Genomic DNA, 22,971 nt, shown 5'->3' on the forward strand with positions numbered 1-22,971 from the left:
GGAGCCTCTAAAGTAAGAGGGTAGCGGTGTAGAAGGGTCTCCAGGTGTGAATCCCCTTTACAGGAGCTGCCGCATCCTCCCTGCACTGAGCGAGAAGATCGTCCTCTGGAGCTGAGCTGGAGAAATCTGTGCCCCATATTCCCAGAGGGGCCTGTCCATGGATGGCTGCGGGCACCACTTGTCACCTCTGTACTGCGGGATGGAGAACACACTCACCCCTAAGAGAGCGGAAGTCTCCACTGTGTTACAGAGGAGTAGCCTGGCTGTATAAGCATGGCGGTAATCCAGGATATAACTGTATAGATATTATATATTATTAGTATAAGGTATCTGGGCTGTATAAGTATTACAGTAATGTGGGATATAACAGTATAGGTAATATATATTATTAGTATAAGGTATCTGGGCTGTATAAGCATGGCGGTAATCCAGGATAGAACCGTATAGATATTATATATTATTAGTATAAGGTATCTGGGCTGTATAAGTATTACAGTAATGTGGAATATAACAGTATAGGTAATATATATTATTAGTATAAGGTATCTGGGCTGTATAAGCATGGCGGTAATCCAGGATAGAACAGTATAGGTAATAAATATTATTAGTATAAGGTATCTTAGCTGTATAAGTATTACAGTAATGTGGGATATAACAGTATAGGTAATATATATTATTAGTATAAGGTATGTGGGCTGTATAAGCATGGCGGTAATCCAGGATATAACAGTATAGATATTATATATTATTAGTATAAGGTATCTGGGCTGTATAAGCATGGCGGTAATCCAGGATAGAACAGTATAGGTAATAAATATTATTAGTATAAGGTATCTTAGCTGTATAAGTATTACAGTAATGTGGAATATAACAGTATAGGTAATATATATTATTAGTATAAGGTATCTGGGCTGTATAAGCATGGCGGTAATCCAGGATAGAACAGTATAGGTAATATATATTATTAGTATAAGGTATCTTAGCTGTATAACTATTACAGTAATGTGGGATATAACAGTATAGGTAATATATATTATTAGTATAAGGTATGTGGGCTGTATAAGTATTACAGTAATGTGGGATATAACAGTATAGGTAATATATATTATTAGTATAAGGTATCTTAGCTGTATAAGTATTACAGTAATGTGGGATATAACAGTATAGGTAATATATATTATTAGTATAAGGTATCTGGGCTGTATAAGTATTATAGTAATGTAGGATATAACAGTACAGGTAATATATATTATTAGTATAAGGTATATGGGCTGTATAAGTATTACAGTAATGTGGGATATAACAGTATAGGTAATATATATTATTAGTATAAGGTATATGGATGGGCTGTATAAGTATTACAATAATAAGGGATATAACAGTATAGGTAATATATATTATTAGTATAAGGTATATGGGCTGTATAAGTATTACAGTAATGAGGGATATAACAGTATAGGTAATATATATTATTAGTATAAGGTATCTGGGCTGTATAAGTATTACAGTAATGTGGTATATAACAGTATAGGTAATATATATTATTAGTATAAGGTATCTGGGCTGTATAAGTATTACAGTAATGTGGGATATAACAGTATAGATAATATATATATTATTAGTATAAGGTATTTGGGCTGTATAAGTATTACAGTAATGTGGGGTATAACAGAATAGGTAATATATATTATTAGTATAAGGTATCTGGGCTGTATAAGTATTACAGTAATGTAGGATATAACAGTATAGGTAATATATATTATTAGTATAAGGTATCTGGGCTGTATAAGTATTACAGTAATGTGGGATATAACAGTATAGGTAATATATATTATTAGTAAAAGGTATCTGGGCTGTATAAGTATTACAGTAATGTGGGATATAACAGTATAGATAATATATATTATTAGTATAAGGTATTTGGGCTGTATAAGTATTACAGTAATGTGGGGTATAACAGAATAGGTAATATATATTATTAGTATAAGGTATCTGGGCTGTATAAGTATTACAGTAATGTGGGATATAACAGTATAGGTAATATATATTATTAGTATAAGGTATCTGGGCTGTATAAGTATTACAGTAATGTGGGATATAACAGTATAGGTAATATATATTATTAGTATAAGGTATTTGGGCTGTAGAAATATGCTGGTAATGTCAGTATAAAGCTGTGCAGTATAATATGATGTCAGTACTCCCTGCACCACATCTGTGAGGCTATATATTATATTATATATTAGAAAATATATTTTAAGAATAAAACAAACCACTCCGTGAAACCACGCCCGCTGGTTAGGATAGACACGCCCCCTTTGAACAGCTGACTTCCTCAGACGGTGAGGCCTCTCTGTCTCCGGTTACACACAGCGGCGGCCATTATGTCGAAGCCTTTGGAGCTCATAACACGACAGGGACAAGGTACAGACCGGAGGTACTTCCGGGTGAGAAGTGAGTGAGATAAAGCGGAGACCTCGCATTTATGTGTCTGGCAGCAGGTAATGATATTTATTATTACAGTACAGGTGGAGCAGACTCTGGTGCCGTGTTATTATTATACAGGTGGGGCAGACTCTGGTGCCGTGTTATTATTATACAGGTGGAGCGGACTCTGGTGCCGTGTTGTTATTATACAGGTGGAGCGGACTCTGGTGCCGTGTTATTATTATACAGGTGGAGCAGACTCTGGTGCCGTGTTATTATTATACAGGTGGAGCAGACTCTGGTGCCGTGTTATTATTATACAGGTGGAGCAGACTCTGGTGCCGTGTTATTATTATACAGGGGGAGCAGACTAGTGCCGTGTTATTATTATACAAGGGGAGCAGACTCTGGTGCCGTGTTATTATTATACAGGTGGAGCAGACTCTGGTGCCGTGTTATTATTATACTGGTGGGGCAGACGCTGGTGCCGTGTTATTATTATACAGGTGGAGCAGACTCTGGTGCCGTGTTATTATTATACAGGGGGAGCAGACTCTGGTGCCGTATTATTATTATACAAGTGGAGCAGACGCTGGTGCCGTGTTATTATTATACAGGTGGAGCAGACTCTGGTGCCGTGTTATTATTATACAGGTGGAGCAGACTCTGGTGCCGTGTTATTATTATACAGGTGGGGCAGACTCTGGTGCCGTGTTATTATTATACAGGTGGAGCGGACTCTGGTGCCGTGTTATTATTATACAGGTGGAGCAGACTCTGGTGCCGTGTTATTATTATACAGGTGGAGCGGACTCTGGTGCCGTGTTATTATTATACAGGTGGAGCTGACTCTGGTGCCGTGTTATTATACAGGTGGAGCGGACTCTACTGCCGTGTTATTATTATTATACAGGTGGAGCGGACTCGGGTGCCGTGTTATTATTATACAGGTGGAGCAGAATCGGGTGCCGTGTTATTATTATACAGGTGGAGCAGACTCCGGTGCTGTGTTATCATTATACAGGTGGAGCAGACTCTGGTGACCTGGGGAAGGGTCACTATGTGATGTGTCCTCTATGTAAGTCTCTTTAGGGATATTAGTGATGAATGGTGGTCTCCAGACATCTACATTATTTGTACTCTTGCAGGGTATTAAATGTTATAGTATATTATATATTCCTTCCATGTCAATGTCCTGCTGTATTGCTGTAATATGTGTGGTATGATAAGAAAATAAATCATGTTCATATCAGTCCATCATATACATTATACAGAACATTCAGCACATACCCATGCCTAACAATAAGACCACATAATGCATCCATATAATGACTGATATAACTGCATATAGCTTCATATAAGTGAGCCTATTACTTCTATTTCTGTAACAATGTCCTTACCTACTTTTTTCTTTACTTCTAATATATCTACAAGGCAGAGTCTAGATCACCTGACTGTCACAAGGAGGATGGACATGGACAGGAGTCACATGACTGAGAGTATTTTAAACATCACCCTGGAGATCATCTACCTGCTGACTGGAGAGGTGAGGGATTGTGGGAATGTCACAATTATATCACTATTATCTCTATTAATAAAACATGAACCTAACTGGAGAAGTGAGGGATTCTGGGTAATGTCACGGTGACATCACTACATCTGTGAGCAGCAGAGGAAGTAAGTAGACCAGGGCCCAGTAATAGCATACTTACCAACTTGAAAAAATTGGTTTCCGGGAGAGGTGGGCGTGATGGGGGTGGGTCCGCCCCCCGTGACGTAATGATGCAAACGTGTCATTTGACAGTGGGGGGCGGGGCCAAACGCCGCGATTCACCAGGAATCGTGGCGTTTGGGAGCTAATTCTGCCCACTTCACTAGGAAGTGGGCACTTCCTAGTGAAGTGGGCAGATCCGGGATATTGCCACACTCTCCCAGGAGTCCGTGAGACTCTCGCAAAATGCGGGAGTCTCCCGGACATTCCGGGAGAGTTGGCAAGTATGAGTAACAGTGGAATACAGTGAGGACTTGTGATGATTAGTGGTGAGAGGAGAACTGGGGGACCTGGAAGGTAAAATGAATTATCGAGTTTTTGTGATGAGAAGAGTCTAGTAATGTAACTTTGTATTTGTGAGATTGTACAGAATGGTAAAGGACCTCATTATGTGCAATTTAATATAATAGAGATTGTGATGGATTCCAAAGCTACAGAAGTACATGAACTTATTGGCCATAATTCGAGGGTCTGTGAACCAGTGAAGGGGGTCTACTCTTTATGCTGAATTGTTCTCTCTTTAACACACAGGATTACACCGTAGTGAAGAAGAAATCTGATCAGTGTGTGACACCCAGTAGCCATCACTGTGTGTCAGGAGTATTGAGCAGGACCCAGAGCCCCATCACGGAGCCTCCACCTCACTCACTGATACATGAGAGAAACAATGACCAGAAGATTCTAGAACTCACCAACAAGATCATTCAGCTGCTGACTGGAGAGGTGACTGCTGGGAATGGGACATTGTACAGTAACACCAGGGGATGTGTCTGGGTGATGACTGCATCATTGTGTGTGTCAGGTTCCTATAAGGTGTGAGGATGTCACTGTCTATTTCTCCATGGAGGAGTGGGAGTATTTAGAAGGACACAAGGGTCTGTACAAGGACGTGATGATGGAGAATCACCGGCCCCTCACATCACTGGGTAAGAGGAGACATATTTATTGTAAAGGAGAAAGCAGTTATGATGACCACCTATATACACATCATCTGACAATCACATATAAACAATGTATTCAGTCACTGTGCGTTTCCTACAGATGGATCCAGTAACAGAGATACCCCAGAGAGATGTCCGCATCCTCTATATTCACAGGATCATACAGTGGAAACTCACAATATCCTACAGTGTCAGGTAGATGGAATTGAGGGTCTCATCAAATACTAAAATATCAAAGTGACTTTTCCCTATCTGATTTGTAGAATAGCTTTGTGGATCTTAGACACTAATAATCTTCTGCTTACTCTCAAATAAAAAGTAAATCAGACATTATTGATTCTTGTTATTTTTATTGTTTTGTGGCTAATTTAGGGTTGTGACCTGATGGATATGAAAGTAGAAGATACAATCGGAGAAGAAGAGACGTATGTGAGGGGTGATCAGCAGTGTAAGGAGGAGGAAACCCCTACAGATATCAGCACAGGTGAGTAATAAACACTAACGACAGAAAAGAGTTACATTCTCCTTTGTAAGACCCATCAGAATAATCATATACACACAGGGCCTGAATCAGTTAGACGAACGCCCGTTTGTGTAGTGTATCATTGATACTGTCATTTACTGTAAAAGAGAGAGCAGTTATGAGGGTCACCTAGATACACAGTATCTGATAATCAGATATACACAATGTATTCAGTCACTGTGTGTTTCCTACAGATGGATCCAGTAACAGAAATACCCCAGAGAGATGTCCCCATTTTCTTTATTCTCCGCACTGTATAGAGGAAAATCACAGTATCTCACAGGAGAATCAGGTAATTGGGTATCAGGTAAAATTATTGAGGGTCTCGCCAAATGCAAAATGACACTGAACTACACTATATGGACAAAAGTGTAGTTCAACAGGGACTGTAATGACATTGTATTCAAATACATATACTTTAATATGGAGTTGGTCCCCCTTTTGCAGTGATAACAGCTTCCACAATACCTGGAAGGCTTTCCACAAGATGTTGGAGTGTTTCTGTGGGAATTTGTGCCCATTCATTCTGTAGAGCATTTATGAGGTCAGGCACTGATGTTGGACAAGAAGACCTGGCTCGCAATCTCCATTCCAGTTCATCCCAAAGGTGTTCAATGGGGTTGAGGTCAGGGCTCTGTGCAGGTCAGTCAAGTTCTTCTACACCGAACTATTCAAACCATGTCTTTGTAGTCCTTGCTTTGTGCCCTGGTGCCCTGGGGCACAGTCATGTTGGAATAGAAAAGGGCTTTCTCCAAACTGTTGCCACAAAGTTGGAAGCATAGCATTGTCCAACATGTCTTGGTATGCTGAAGCATTAAGATAGCCCTTCACTGGAGATAAGGGGCCTAGGCCAAACCCTCCACAAAACTTCACAGTTGGAACTCTTCAGCTATAGAATCAGCAGAGCGTTGGAGACTTTTACGCCTTAGCAATCATTGACCCCACTCTGTGATTTTTACGTGGTCTTCCGCTTTCTAATAATATCACTTACAGTTGCCCGTGGAATATCCAGCAGGGATTAAATTTCGTGAACCGTCTTATTGTAAAGGTGGCATCCTATCACACTACCACACTTGATGTCACTCAGCTCTTCAGAACGACCCATTTTGTATCACAAATGTTTGCATAATGGAGACTGCATGGCTAGGTGCTTGATTTTATACACCTCTGGCAATGGGTGTGATTTGAAACACCTCAATTCAATATTTAACAGGTGTGGTCAAATACTTTTGTCCATATAGTGTATATTATCTGTATATAAGCTGTGTGGATCTTATACACTGATATTCTCTTATTTAATCTCAGTTTATTAAATTAGATATTATTAAATATGTTTATTATTTGAGGGTTATATAAAGTGTATATGTGACTGAAATTAAAGTTGAAGTTATAGAGGAAGATAATGAGCATGTAAAAGCAGTATGTGACATTAATAAACATGACAGGCTGTGTATTACTCAGCTGAATGTACGTGTAATAACTGGATACATAAACTAAATATGTCCACCCTGCTCGCTCTCACTCCTCTGCAGCAGGATAACATGTTAGGGGGAAGGTGCTTCTCAATCTAAGGAGGAAGAGTTTGATTGACAGCTTGGCAGACTTTCTGTACAGAAATACATTGTGTGAATTGGTTGATTCCTACACACAGGAGAGGTCTGTGACGTAGATGAGGGAGGAGCAGCAAGTGTCTGTAATGGAGTGGGTGATACGGTACAGCGTATATAGTATATAGTAGAATGTCCGGGTAACACTAAATAATGTATTTTCTCATTCATCCTATTTTTAGGACACTGCTTAACCATGTTTTTTAATTTACTTTATTTTTTCCTAAGCAGGCTGCTTCGGCAGAGACTAAAGTGTTGTCTATGAGCTCACTGTTTGAGAAGCGGCATAACTGCTAGTTCAGTGTTTCTCTGCCGTTCCCACCTCTCATTCTCATGGCTCCCCTGGGGGTTCATCTGGTCATCAGAGAGGATAGCGAATGTGGCAAAAAGCATAGCGCTGGCTACAGAGACTGCACTCCAGGAGCGGTGGCGTCTACAAGACAGCCCCTGTCTCTTCAAATGTCAGGCTGGCTGTGGTCCACCCTGGCTTTCAGGTCCTGAATTGGAAAGGAAGAGCAGGACATCCGGTGGCTGGGTTGAGAGGTCAGTTGGAGTCCACCACCAGGTAAGCCCCACACCTGGAGCAGCCATGAAAGGGCGAACTGTCGTATGGACAGCACCATGTCTTGACTGGGCCAATAGGGGAAGGTTCTTTTACTCAGTGATACACCTCGTTCTTTGGTGGGCTATTGCTGAGGAAAGCCCGTCAGAGATCCGTCTGCTTATCAATTCTACGGTGCAAGATATCTATCTCATCTGCCTACACCTAGCTACCAACTCTGAACTTGGGAATTGTTTGACATTGGAGTATTTGATATATTAGGTAAGCTTTTGTTAGATACAATGTGAGCTGTGTGTGTGTGTGCTACTTTCTGATACATATTGCCACTCTGTCCTGTCACTGTGCTCTCTCCTCTCTCCTCCTCCTGTCTAGACACACTGTGGAGGATCCACCATGAATCAGCTGTTGTGTACATACATATACAGATGTAGCTTTCTCTTCTAGTTCACACTCTTCTAGATTGTGTTTCTACTGTTGTCTCTCTCTGCTCTCTTTTGATCATGTCAGAAAAGATATAACTTCCAGATCCAAGTCTGCTCTTGGCAAATTGGTTATGTACTTCACATGTTTCAAGTGCCATTCAGAATTTCCACATGGACATTCTGAATCAGATGCCCAATGTGCTTCTTGTGAGACTGTGTACCATGGTTCGCATATGTCAGGGGTTGACGTAGCCAGGGCTAAGGTGCTGGCTCAATATATATCGTGGAACTGAGGAGACGTGGCGTGTCTTGTGCAGGTAAGTGAGCACATCTTTCCAAATTTTCCCTTAGGATCTCCAGCAGTGAACCCTCCTTCTCAGGGAGCTTTGCCTTAGTGGGTATCAGTCCTGGAGCCTCCCTGGTTCAGAAACCTTGAAAAGTCTGTGCAGAGTTTGGCACGTGTGTCTTATTCACTGGAGAGGTTGTTGGAGACTTCATCAGCCATCAAGTTTCGAAAGCGTCAGGGACATGCCCAGATCCATTTCCTAGCAGTTTCCAGATCTGATCTCTCCTCTAAGGAGGAAGGCGAGATTCTGGGAATATGAGGACCTGACAGGATGGAGGGATATTTTCTCTAGCAGACGAGGGAATGAGGACATGGTGTTAGTGGTCCGACAAAACCTCAATGCGGAGCTTCTGAAAGTTTTCTTATTTAAAATGCAAAAGAAATAGACTGTTTGTTTCCCTACCTCCCTGTAGTTTAACAAACTTTTGGGTGAGGCTTGGCAGAAGTCATAGGAGGTTTCAGGTTCTGTGCAGATTCACTTATCTCTTCTTGGAAACCGGTTCGGTAAATTGGGAGAGTCCACCTAGAATGGATGCCCCCAATGAACATCTTGAAATATCCACCACTATTCCTGCTCCAAATACTACTTCCTTTAAAGGATAACGTGGACAGGAAATGTGAAGGGATTTTGAAATCCATCTTTGTTGCAGCAGTTACGTTACTCAGACCCTTCCTTGCAGATGCTTAGGTAATCAAAGTGGTAGAAAAGTGGGCTGAGCAGATCTGGGCATACAACTAGGGATGTCCAGATCAGATTTGCTGCCACTAGCAGATCATGTAAAGGAAGTGTCAAACCGCCATCCATGATTGTATTTCCTAAATACTCTCTAAAGTCTCTCTGGAACATCTGCCTTCGCGGTAGCAGCCAGACATAGTCTCTGGTTTAGGTCTTGGGATTCAGATATGGAGTTCAAAGCATTACCTTTTGAGGGGACTTGTCCTTTGTGGTCATTAATCGGACAAGATAACCTCTTTGGTCACAGGAGGAAAGAGCTCTTTTTCTCTCAGCCAAAAGGCCAGAGATTACTCTCCTTTGGTTTGTAAGGTAAAACAAGAGTAACTTCCGCAAGAGTTCAGTCCTTTGCTCCATGTGGGGCTTCCCCAATGCGGTAAGCAGGCTTCGCCAGACAGGTGTCCTAGTTCCATGTCTGCTGAAAAACTGTCCGCTTAACGGGATCCTTCCCCACCCAGGAAGATGCATGTTGGGTGTCCCTCTTTCTCTTTCGGGATCAGGTCATCTTCTGCCTCGTGGGTTGAAGACAACATAAAAAGTGTTTACATCTTGGATCTTTTAGGGCCTCCACCCAGTGGTAATTCTCCACAACTCTCCCGAGAGACAGTGTCCCTATCATCATTAGGGGTGATTGTCCCAGTCTTGAAAAAGCAGGAAGGCTTGGGTTATTCATTTCTCATACAGAAACTGGACTTGACTTTCCGCTCGATCCTGAACCTAAAATTCCGAAACTTGCACATTCGGGTGGACAAATTGAGGATGTATCCTGTTCGATTGGTCATAAACACCATGGAGAGAGACAAATTTTTCTCCTCCATGGACCTAAAAGATGCTATCTCCATTCCCCAACCTGTGAAGGACATCACTGCCTTCTGAGGGTTACGGTTGAGAAATCCCATTACCAGATTACAGCTTCTACCCTTTGGTCTGGCCATAGCACTAAGGGTAGTCACAAAGGTTATGGTAGTCACACCAGCTCTCGTAAGGTCAAAAGGGGATAGAGTCATACCATTAGTTACGTCTGTTAGGGAGTCCAAAGAGTAAAAACAATTTATAATTCCATGATGACTGATGTGAGCCCGAAAATGAAACTGTCTATCCTCACTGAGGTCTTTGGGCAACATGTAATTTCAATCCTAAATCCAGTAAGTTTCTCTTTTCAAAAAAAATCTCTCTCATCCCCTCCCCATATTTTTCATCATATATATAGTTAGGTGCAGCTATAGTAACTGAAAGCTTATATCTAATATCTATCAGTTAAAACATAATGGATATGGTATAGCCTTCCAACGTTTTATATATAGATAAAGATAGATATCTTTCTATCTATGTGCGCCACCATAGGAATGCCTTATTCACTATAAACAAAGTCGTTTCAAAATGAACTTTCATGTTACTGACACATCTGACATTATTAACCTGTTATTTTATTGTTTTGTGGGTTATTTAGGGTGAAGAGCTGACTGATGGTAAAGTAGAAGATATAGAGGAAGAGACGTATGTGAGGGGTGATCAGCAGTGTAAGGAGGAGGAAATCCCTACAGATATCAGCACAGGTGAGCAATACACACTAAATAAAGAAATCTCCTATATGTCTCCTTGTTCAGTCACTACAACAGTCTCTTGTTCTACACCCTCCTCTGTCTGTACAAACTAATGAGAAATACAATCTGCCCAGTGGTGGAGTCAAGAGACATTAGTCTGTATTAGACTCCTGCGGGTAAATGTATTAAATAGCTGATTCTGCAAGTCATCAATATTCGGCAACTTTGCAGAGGAAATTTAAAATGGCAATCTCTTTCAAGGCGAAACTTGCAATATACAACGCAATGAAAGGTGCGGGAAACTATTAATAAGGTGGAATAACTATTGTAGCTCATGGTGGGGTATACGTGTGTGGCTACTGTAAGGCAGAAGCATTATTTAATTGACACTTTCGAAGTGCCCAATGGTGCAGAGTGGCCCCCTGCATTCTTTTTATTTATATTTTGTATTTAATTTATTTTACTTTTATTTTTCGTCATTGTGTGCCAGGAGAGATGCTCTCTCCGGCACCCGCTTAGCCTCAGCAGATGGTACCTCTCCTGCTACCTGTCCCAATCATCGATCGCATCTGGGGGTCCCGGCCACTGCTGTCACAGGTGACACAAATTCATGGGGGCTGTTGGTGACTGACCTGTGTGTCTGTTTTACAGGCAATGACTGCCTGTCTATTTTACTCTGTAGCTTGCTCTGAACATTGTGTCTGTTTTACAGACACAGTCAGCCTATTGTTTGAGCAATGCACTTTTGCTCTGAGGTTTTCTGTCTGTCTTACTATCTATAGTCAGCTTGTTATTGTGAATGGCAGCTTTCTCGGTATGTTGCCTCTGGTTTGCAGTCCACTTTCGTCTGGTTATTGTACACTGTAACTCTCCTCTCTACCTCCTTATCTTTCTTATTAAGTTTTATCAAAATAGTGTGTACAGGGCCATGTCCAGGAGGAGGACATCATTTTATAACTTTCCTGACATCATTTTAGTTGGTCTAGTGGCCAGTCAGATGCTGACACCTTGGCTCAGCATGTGTGATTGAGATGTATTCACAAACAGGGCAGTTCCACAGTAGGGGTGGAACTGGACTGGGTGAGGTATTTTGCCTGGTGCATTACAGAGTTAAAATAGCTATCTGCTTTCCCCAGGCAGGTATCTAAACACATTTGGCCCTTGGCGGGAACTGAAGAACTGATCCTTCCTTTGCTATTGTGACAATAGCAGGACCTAGGGATCCCTTACAACCCTTTTGTAGGTATCACGGAGACACTGAAGGGAAGATGAATTGGGTCCTTAATAACTCCGCTCTAATATTGTATTAAGGATCCATTACCACTTAAGTAGATATCTCTCAAAATAAGTAGCGGGTTTATATATTAAAGCATAAATCGCTCAATGGCTACAAGTTATCAACAATTTAACAGTAGACGCAATGTAAGAAAATTCACTTGAAGGGAGACAATACATTACATTCACACTCACAGTGGATGGGAAGATTTCGGGGGATACATAAAATATAAGTGAGTCATTACAGAGAGGAAGGCAAAAAAAAAGGAGTAAATTTGCTCCTGGACAAACCATGTTACAATGCAAGGGGTGCAAATTAGTTAAATACTGGCTGTTTTTTCATGTAGCACACAAATACTTGCTAGCTTTATTTTTACATTGAAATTTAAAGTTGATATAAGACATGCCCTATCCCAACTAAAAATCTGTCCCCACATTTCAAATTTACCTCCCCCTTCAATGCAGTCACTGTTAGTCTAATCTGCACCTATTTCATGTATATGTGTATTAGGATATCGGAGGATCTGTTTATTTAGTGACATACTACGTACTTACCAACATTTTGGAGTTGGTGTCCGGGAGCCTCCCTGGGGGAGGTGGGGAGGCGGGGCTCCGAAATAGCATCATTTTGTACCTGCAAACCACACTCCCCCCCCGCCAAATGTTGCGATTCCCGGAGAATCGCAGCATTTTGGCCCTAATTCTGCACACTTCACTAGGAAGTGGGCAGGTGCACCTGTTATAACTGTGTTGTCGCCTAAGGTATTTAAAAGACAAGGAATTGGTCAGTGCCGCAGCTACCTGGTATTGGGAACAATGGCTGCAGAAGAAGCGTCCGGGTAAAAGGATTTGCATTCTTATCATGTAAATATTAGTCTCCCTATTTAGACTAGAGCCGGTTGTGCAGACTGGAGGTCCACCCCGTGGGGAGTACGGCTATGGTATCGTTCCACCCCAGAAGTATGTAATCGGTATGAGAAACTGAGTGGACACAGTCGGTAGCTACACGTGTCTCGCCAGCCAGGTGGAGATATAAACCCGTGCCCGATTTCTTTTTTCTATTACTGTACTACCTTACCAGAGGGAACAGATACTGGAGCCAAAAATTGATGAATGGATGGCTTTGGCCTGTTTGGTCACATAGAGCAGGGGTTCTACCAGGACAACCTGATCGCTCCATGATTGTCAGGCGCCGTCCCTGTGTCTTCTCTCCTACACAGGGACGGGCACTGCTTCTGGCTCTCTCTCCGCATCTGGTTCGGCAACCAGACGCACTTCCTCCTCTGTCCTGCCGACCTGTGCTACGCATGCACGCTTAGCAACGGGCCGCTACTCTAGGTCCCGGCGGCGGTGTTCCACGTCACCGCCGCCGGTAATCAGGCCCTTCCTGCCCTATATAATCTGGCCTCTGGCACCAGACTAGTGCCAGAGTCTTGGGTCCCCCTGCTCCTGCGCTGCCTGTGTATTTTACCTGCATTCTGATTGACTCTAGTGTTTTGACCCGGCTATTGTACCTGACCCCATCTGTGCCTCCTCCTTTTGGCTGAACCTAATTCCAGTGTTTGACCCAGATTGTTGACTACGGTTTCGTATTCTCCCTTGGTACCATTACTGCCCATGTGGTTTGACCCGGATTGCCTGAAAACCTCTGCCTTCTACGCTTCACTGATTCCTCTATCTGAGGACCGCGACCTGCGTGTCTCCCGCAAATAAGCCCAAACTCCCTTGCGGGGGTCCCTGGCGAAGACCTCGGACAGGTTGGACTCCGTACCTCTTTGCTGAGTAGCGGTAAAATCAGTAAGCAACTCCTCCAGTTTCCTAAGTACATGACAATGATTACGGCAAGCCTTAGATGGTTGATCTGGTTTTTGGTCTCACCCACACAGACACTATGAAAACGTAGGTTTCAGGGGTTCACTTAGGCCCGTCCTTGAAATTTAAATAGTGCAAACAGTAAAATGCTCATAACACTATGACCCTTATCTCCTGCCGTGTTGAAGTTTTGTACTGCTGGAATCCAGGGCTCACGGCAGGCCTGTCTAAGGCCCACATAACCACATCCTGGTCCTGACTCATTGCAGGGTTATTAGGGCATTGCAGACTCGGCCAGGCCAGTGTTCAGGGCAGTTACCAGCTACTGCTCCCTATGACTTACCATCGTCTGATTTTTGGGGATACGGTTTTGAAGAGACACAAAACGCAAACCTCATTTTATTCTCTGTCTAAAGATGGTTAATGGCCATGAGACTATCTGATTGAGGTCCTCTGGTGAGGCAGTACTCCCAGGACTGGTACGCCACTTCTTACAGTGGGCTACTCTCAAGTGAGGTCTATACCGGCTGGTGTAAATGGGCTGAAACCACAGGAGTCCCTGGCTCCCACCATTGTGCAAGTAGTCTACCCATGATGGCTCCACCTGGTTGGCCTTTAGGCCTCTTTCAGTTTCCAGCAAGGTCCTCGCTACTAAATTTGGTTCCCTCATGTGGAAATAGGGGTGTGTGTGTATATTTTTTATTATTATTATTATTAGCATTTATTTATAAGGCGCCACAAGGTTTCCGCAGCGCCATACACAGTACAAACAATGAACAGTACAGAACAATAAACGAGTAATACCATGACTTCAGAGGCTCCAGGCAAAGCAAATATATTGAAGTTGGAACAGAAGAGAAGGTAGAGAGACAGGAGGGAGGGAGGGCTCTGCTCATAAGAGCTTACATCCTAAAGGTAGGGCAAACAGACGGCTGGCACAAAGGGAGTCAGAAGAGGGGAGCAAGCGCTCCCCTCTTCTAAGGAGGAGCGAGGTGATGAGAGCGAGCAGGGAGAGAGGGTTAAGTGGAAGGCTGGTAGGCTTTGAGGAAGAGATGAGTTTTAAGTGCCCGTTTGAAGGAGCACAAGTTAGGGGACAAACGGATGGAGCGTGGGAGGTCATTCCAGTGCAGGGGGCAGTTCGGGAGAAGTCTTGAATCAGAGTAGGCGACTGTCATTGGCCGATCGCAAGGACCGGGCGGGAGTGTGGATGGAGAGGAGATTGGCGATATAAAGGTCAGTAGAGTGTGAGAGAGCCTTGTAGGTGAGGGTAAGAGGTTTAAATAGGATTCTGTAGGGGAAGGGGAGCCAGTGTAGGGCAAGGCAAAAGGAACGGTGAGAAAGGAAGATAAGCCTCACCCGCTACATTGAGTATGGAAAGAAGGGAGGCGAGGTGAGAACGGAGAGGCCGGTGAGGAGAAGGTTACAGTAGACAAGCCGGGAAATGATAAGCGCATGGATAATAGATTTGGTTGCTTCCTGAGATAGGAAGGGCCGGATGCGGGCGATGCTGCGTAGTTGGAAGCGACAGGATTGGGCAAGGGATTGAATGTGGGGGCAAAATAGAGGGAGGAGTCGAGGGTGACGCCCAGGCAGCGGAGTTGGGGGACAGAAGAGATGGTGGAATTGTTAACAGTGATGGAGAGATCCAGATGGGAAGAGGACTTAGACGGAGGGAAAACAACGAGTTCGGTTTTTGAAATGTTAATTTTGAGAAAGCGTGAGGACATCCAAGAGGAGATGGCAGAGAGGCAGTCAGATACACGAGAGAGGGGGGGGGATCAAGAGAAGAGATGTAAAGTTGAATATCATCGGCTTATAGGTGATACTGAAGCGAATGAAGTGATGAGAGCACCTAATGAGGTAGCATAAAGAGTAGAGGGCCAAGAACAGCCCTGAGGGACTCCTACAGGAAAGGCAGAAAGGAGGGGGGGGGGATGAACCGGACATGAATACAGAGAGCGGTTGGCGAGGTATGAGGTGAACCATGTGAGGACAGAACCAGAGAGACCAAGAGAGTGAAGGGTCTGCAAAAGGAGGGGGTGGTCCGCAGTGTCAAAGGCTGTGGCTAGGTCCAGGAGGATGAGCAGGGAGAAGTGACCCCTGGACTTAGCATAGGGGAGATCATTAGTTACATTAGTCAGGGCGATTTCAGTGGAGTGGAGGGGACGGAAGCCAGATTGGACAGGGTCAAGGAGGGAATTGTTTGCAGGCAATTCGCTCGAGAAGTTTAGAGTCCTAGGGGAGAAGTGAAATAGGGCGATAGTGAGTGAAGTGGGCTCAAGATTAGTTTTTTTTTAGACTTGGAGAGATAACGGCATTTTTGAAGGAGGGGGGGACAATGCCACTGGGGAGAGAGAGGTTGAAAAGGTGAGCTAAATAAGCACAAACAGTGGGGGAGAGGGAGCAAAGAAAGTGAGAGGGGATGGGATCCAGGTGGCAGGTAGACGGGGGAGAGGAATGTATTATATATATATATATATATAATGTGAACAGTGTAAATTGTTTATAGGTTGTAGTTGATTTTGCCTATGTGCTTTGCTTGGTAAGTAATTATGTGTATTATCACATTTTTCTCTACTAAACAGTGGTTATAGTGGCGTAGTGCTGGTGAGGGATTTGTGTGGTAGGTTAAGGGCTTTGTTTCTATTCCTTCTCTCTGGGTGTCCTTTAATGTACAGAGCACCATGACTGGTAAAATCATCCTACAAAAGGTTTTGGGGAGATAATTGTGGTGAACGAATACAAGAATAAAGGGGAGAAACAGGATGGATCATATGTAATGTAGTGATTATAAAGGATGTTGAAAGATAGATGATGATGGACTCTAATGAAATGCAGAAATGAGTGGGAAGTATTTTTGTAATAAAAGTAAATGACTAGATTGTATAGGAGAATATGTATTAATAATGACAATATGGTGAATGAATGAATCAAGTGTTTTGCATATTTTGTGTGCGTCTTTTTAACATTGGTTAACAGAATGTGCTCTGTGGGTCACTATTGGATGTGAAGACAAAAGGTGGGCAAAAACAGTGGTTGCATTTATTTATATAGTTTTTCTTACAACCCCATTGTTTTTGTTTGGTTATCAATTAAATGTTATTTTCATCACTTCCTTATTGTTTGAAACAGTGGAACATTTATATTAATAAGCTTGTTGTCTGGTAGCTAACATTACCAGTCAGAGTCCCACATTCTTTCCCCACAGTTCGAATCCCCCTAGTTACGCTACACTTACACAGTTTATAGCAGCAGCACATCTGCTTAGTCTTTCATCATCGCTGCTAATTGCAGCGGCATCAGAGCCTAAGGGTGACCCTCTCCTATTGTCTGAAGTCCCTGGGATTCCTTTTGATACTATTATGAGTAGTGGTAATGATGAAACACTAAGTGGATTTGCTGTTTCTGTAATGATTGCTGTGTAAGAACTTTAAAGGGGAGGAGGTGCTGGTGGTGGAGGACATGTTAGCGAGTAATTGTTGGTGGTGGAGGACATGTTAGCGAGTAATTGTGTAGAATTTGGAAGGTCCCTGAATGCTGTGGTAGGGCCATGGCATTTTTTGGTTAAAGCGGAAAACCACAATCCCTGATAATAACACATAAGGAATCGACAGTGGGATTTATACTCCTTGTTTTACAGAATTAATAGTGAAGATAAATTAATATTTCATGAAGCTAACCACCATTCATTTTCCCAACAGAACTACATAAAGATCCAACTGTTCTTATTAAAGAAGAATCGGTCTCATGTGAAGGAGGAAATCTCAGTAATATTTATACACCCACAGATCATACACAATATTCATCTACTCTTATTGAGGGCAAAGCTGTGTTAAATACATATGTTAAATACCAAAGCAAAAATGCGAATGATTACACTGAAGACAAATCTTGGCCTTGTTCTGCATGTGGGAAGTGTTTTACAACGAAAACTACCTTTCTTGTACATCAGAAAATTCACACAGGTGATAAACCATATTCTTGCTCTGAGTGTGGTAAATGTTTTGCCTTTAAATCATATCTTATTATACATCAGAGAACTCACACAGGAGAGAAACCTTATTGTTGCTCTGAGTGTGGTAAATGTTATTCCTGCAAATCAGATCTTATTATACATCAGAGAATTCATACAGGAGAAAAACCATATACTTGTGCTGAGTGTGGGAAATCTTTTAATAATAAATCACATTGCAAAACGCATCAGAAAATTCACACAGGTGAGAAACCATATTCTTGCACTGAGTGTGGGAAATCATTTAATAGTAAATCACATTGTATTGTCCATGAGAGAATTCACACAGGAGAAAAACCATATTCCTGCTCTGAATGTGGAAAATCATTTAAGAATAAATCACATTGCAATATACATCAGAGAATTCACACAGGAGAGAAACCATATTTGTGCTCTGAATGTGGGAAATCATTTAGTAGTCAATCAGATTGCAGTAAACATCAGAGAATTCACACAGGAGAGAAACCATATTCTTGCTCTGAATGTGGGAAGTCTTTTAATCGTAAATCACATTGCAAAACACATCAGAAACTTCACACAGGTGAGAAACCATATTCTTGCTCTGAGTGTGGGAAATGTTTTTCCTTTAAATCATATCTTGTTACACATCAGAAAATTCACACAGGCGAGAAACCATATCCTTGCCTTGTTTGTGGGAAAGGTTTTTTAAATAAACCATCTTTACTTAATCATCAGAGAATTCACATGGGTGTGGCCACACATTTGCTCTGAGTGTCGGAAAAGTTTTAACCAGAAATCAAAATCTGATCTTGATCAGAACACAAATATGGGTTTACTCGTGTGAATTTTCTCGGTTTGGGGGAAATGTTTATGCAGAAAGTCTAGCTTTATTGTCCATCAAAATGTGAGAAATGGTTTACTAGTGTTGTATTCAAACAATATTGATTAAAGGTGATGAACAGTCTTCATTGCAATATTGAGTACAGATTACAGCATAAATGTCATAAAGATGTCAGAATCAGCTGAGATTTTATAAGGTAAAGAGTCTATTTTTAGTATACATATTTTATACCCCTAATAACATAATGATCGCTTTAAACCAATCCAGGTCCTTCTCGAATTACGTATGGTGATTTTTTCAGTACAGTATTCAGTAAAATTCCACGTCTTATTTAGATATTGACCAGGTGTCATGCCGTGTCTTTATCTGGCATTATTAGACTTATGCTGATATTCCGATCTCCTTATTCCGTATCTCCTACTTTACTGAACTTCGGTCCTTATCCTGCTATTCATTTTATGACATTGGCCACATTATTTATTGTTTTGTTTCTATTAGGCTAGGTCACGCAGACCTTGCTAGGATAAGTAAATAATTTCTTAAAGTGCAAGTATAAGAATATAGGAACATGGGGCACTAGGACGCCATTCCAGCTGGCTGGTATTTCTCGGAGCTCCGTTTACCGGGACTAAAAACAGCCAAAAAGGAGAGCTCCTCACCTGCCTGTACAGTTTTATTTAGTTGACATTGAACCCAGGAGGCCAAGGGGCCGAACTAAACATGATGGGGACCTACGGACATCCTTCTCCTGCTTGCGGGCCTACAAGTCACGATGCCACTACGTCGCTTAGCGACTGGTCTCATATACTGCATTCCACGGGCATCTGCCCGGCAGCCAACTACCCCCAGCCGGCCCCTCAACAATAATAATAAACGTTTGGCCCCATCTTCAGTCGGCTGCGCTTGAGTGACTTGTGAGTAATCTGATGTGCACCGCTTGAAAACCCGTCTGTGGACTTACCCTGTTGGTCCGGGATGTCAGCCCCGTGAGTGCACCTGCTGTCACTCCCTGGAACCTAACTCGCTATACAACTTTGTGTTTGCCGGGGACCTATTTCCGGCACTGAAGCCGCGATCTCTGGTTCCAGCCGCGTCAAGCCCGCATTACTTCCGGAGGGCGTGTCTGATCGGCCGCACGGAAAGGCATCACATCTGGTGAGTGCCAGCGGCATACAAAGCCTCGCATCCCCCGTTGCTCGGCTGTCCTCACAGTGTCTCACATTTCTCAAGGAGCACCTCACCCTTCTTAAAGGGCTGGGCAACAGAAGACTTGCTATCTCCCCCTCAGCAGCCGGACCAGCATTTACAAGGCATGGGGAATATTCTCACCTCTCATATTAGGGGCTCACACTGTCGCTCCACCTCCCCAATATTGGACAGAACAAGATATCCCTTGCAGGGGTTCCGCTTATCATCAGGTGGGTGCAGTGCCTTCCAGCTACCTCCCAACCCGGCAATGCACCATTTCAGTCAGTAGCACCATTCCATCAAGTCCTGAATGGGTGGACTCGACTGGTGCCCTCACTTCTGTCTACGATGGACATGCTCCACGATTGAACATCTCCTTTTGTGATGCTGTACTCTTCTACAACTGTAAGCACAGGTACCTGTTTTATAATCCACCACTAGAGGGAGCTTCATTAATAACCTGCAAGTCCACCAGTTTATACCTTTTATAACCTACTGGCTCCGCCCTAGCAGAGGTTGTTATCATCTAGCCAGCTTCTCACCACACCACCTTGCTGACCATACATACCATAAGAACTCAGGGTCTAAGACAACATTAACCCTCACTCACTGCCTGAGTTCTGGTGAGCCCTGCATAAAATTTTCATTCCTCATTGTGCAGCCCTCCCCTCACACCTATTTTTTTTCAATCTCCTCCTTTGTTTTATTTCTTCTTTGGGTTTCTGTACCGATGCTCTTGAAACCAAAACAGATGACCTTTGCCGAAGTAGAGTCACTTAAGGAAAAGCAGGAAGATGACGAAAATCGTTCCTGGCGCAACAACATCCGAGCTCGCAACATGTTGGAAGATAACTCTCCATCTGAGATCTCATCTTTTCTTAAAGGCCTCTTCATGCATTACATGATTACAGATCTCTCAGAATCGGACTGTCTCATGGATCGCGCCCACAGGGCCCTCAGAGCCAGACCAACCTCCATGAGACATAATTGTCCGTTTTTACTATTACAACACAAAAGAACGGTAACTGACAGCTACAAAGAATTCCTCGTCAATTTCCTACAAGGACATGGATATAAAACTATTCCAAGATCTGGCCCCCTCTAATGTAAAAAAACATAGAGCTCTCCAGCCTGTCACCAGGATTCTCCGCCAATACAGCATCTGCTATCGATGGGGCTTCCCTTTTACAATTTAAATTTTTTTGCCGCAAACTTTACCCATTATCTCAAAACCCTCAAAACCCTGGTTTGACTGAATCAATTATAAATAACTTATTTGTGGCTGAATCATGTAAAAATAATTGTAAGAATGTTTTTCAATCAGAGATGTAGGCACCAATGTATAATTTAAAATGCACTTATCGTGTTACATTGAGATACGTTTTGTATGGAAGTGGCATTGTTTGGATTTGTAAATTTGCTAGAGGTTGTCTGCTTACTGATAGCAGAAAATGTTAAGTAAGTCTTTATGTGAGGTGACAAACAACTGTTTAGCCTGTATACCCTTAGATTGTACGTTCCTCTGAGCAGGGCCATCTCTCCTCCTGTTTCCACCACTTCTAACTCTGCTCTCCAGCTACTTAGCCCTTCTCCTCAAGGGTCCTTCACCCCACGTCCACTCTCGCTCCCTTCTCCCCCCTGGGGGCCTCCCTGTCTTCCGCGCCCTCCTTCTTGGGCCCCGTCGTTTGCGGATCCTCCCTCCACCTTCCTGCCCTCTCTAGCTGTGCATTGAGCTTACTGAGTTGCTGTGCTTACTGTACTGTGCTGTCTCCCATTGTATTGTAATTTGTTTGTCTCTGTAGGGCGCTGCGGACGCCTTGTGGCGCCTTATAAATAAAAATTAATAATAATAATAATATACCCAGCAGGGGGCTGCTGTCTGGCATGGCTGCATCTCAGATAATGCAAGCATCAAGTTTTAGCACTTAACAAAGTAGTGTAAATATTGTTAGCTTTGCATTGCCTGTAAATCCATGTTTGGATAACCATATTTCATCCTGATACTAAAAATAACTCAGATCTCAGGGGGCTGGCTTACCCTGTGAGGCTGTGTCTAAACAATATAATAAGAGAGACCTTGTACACTGAAATGTATCATCATTCTTGTTCCATCTGACTTGATCACTGGTACCTTCAATCAGTGTGACTGCAAATAAACATCACTTGCTTCAAAGACCTGCTTGAAAATGTTTTCCATGCTGAAAATCCTGTGACCTACAGATTAGACTCGAAATGTGATCCGTTTCTGGCTGTCTGTGGTTTGGACCCAGCTTCCCAGCACCACCGTTCTGCCCGCTACCCAGCAGCACTGGCCAGTGTGATAGGCCAGGGGGTCATCTCTCCTCAACCTCCATGTCTTTGAAATTCCTCTCAATCAACGTTAATGAACTCAACTCCCCTCGCAAATGCACAATAGTCCTGGGAGCCTGCAGAAGGGAGAAAGCGGACATAGTCTTCCTCCAGGGGACCCATCCTACAGGAACCCACACACAACTTCAGGGTAAACAGTTCTCCCAGACCTTTTTTGCCTCAGCAAACTGTAAGAAACCGGGGGTAGCAATAATTATACATAACAAGGTCCCCTTTCAACACTCCTCCACCTACTCTGACCCAGAGGGTCGCTTTCTATTAGGATCATTGTTGTAAAGAAGAATATCCTTCCCAAACTCCTTTATTACTTCTAAACTCTCCCAAACAGAGTCCCTCTCCCTGAACTGGCCTCCATCCGAAAATGCCTGGCGAGGTTTATGTGAAATGGCAGATCTCCCGGGTCAGACATTACAGTGTTTACAACAGAGGTTAGGAGATTCCCCCAGAGTGTCATCGAAATTCATTCCAACATTAACCCTACTGAATATGATCTGGAAGAAGATATCTTAGGGATCACAAAGTGGGATAAAACTATAAACCATAAAGTTAGAGGTCTATCATCTCAGAATGGACATAGCCCTATACCACAATATGACAGAATACTATGTAGCACCCACCTCACACATGGTCCTCAGG

General features: G+C 42.9%; 3 protein-coding genes across 7 annotated transcripts in view; 1 reads left to right on the plus strand and 2 right to left on the minus strand.

Annotated features, from left to right (window-relative positions):
- The window catches only part of LOC142159778 (uncharacterized), a 627,000-nt gene that overhangs the window by 372,285 nt on the left and 231,744 nt on the right, over positions 1-22,971 (minus strand). The gene's annotated exons all lie outside the window — the stretch shown is intronic.
- LOC142159899 (uncharacterized) overlaps positions 1-22,971 on the minus strand; it is a 335,145-nt gene that overhangs the window by 98,235 nt on the left and 213,939 nt on the right. The gene's annotated exons all lie outside the window — the stretch shown is intronic.
- Positions 1-22,971, plus strand: part of LOC142160624 (uncharacterized) — a 102,080-nt gene that overhangs the window by 32,062 nt on the left and 47,047 nt on the right. Inside the window, 2 exon segments of the mRNA XM_075215486.1 lie at positions 18,155-18,701; positions 20,717-20,986. Of these exon segments, the coding sequence (XP_075071587.1) occupies positions 18,155-18,701; positions 20,717-20,986 (817 nt within the window).

Source organism: Mixophyes fleayi, chromosome 6, assembly GCF_038048845.1.
Source record: "Mixophyes fleayi isolate aMixFle1 chromosome 6, aMixFle1.hap1, whole genome shotgun sequence".
Lineage (NCBI taxonomy): Eukaryota > Metazoa > Chordata > Amphibia > Anura > Limnodynastidae > Mixophyes > Mixophyes fleayi.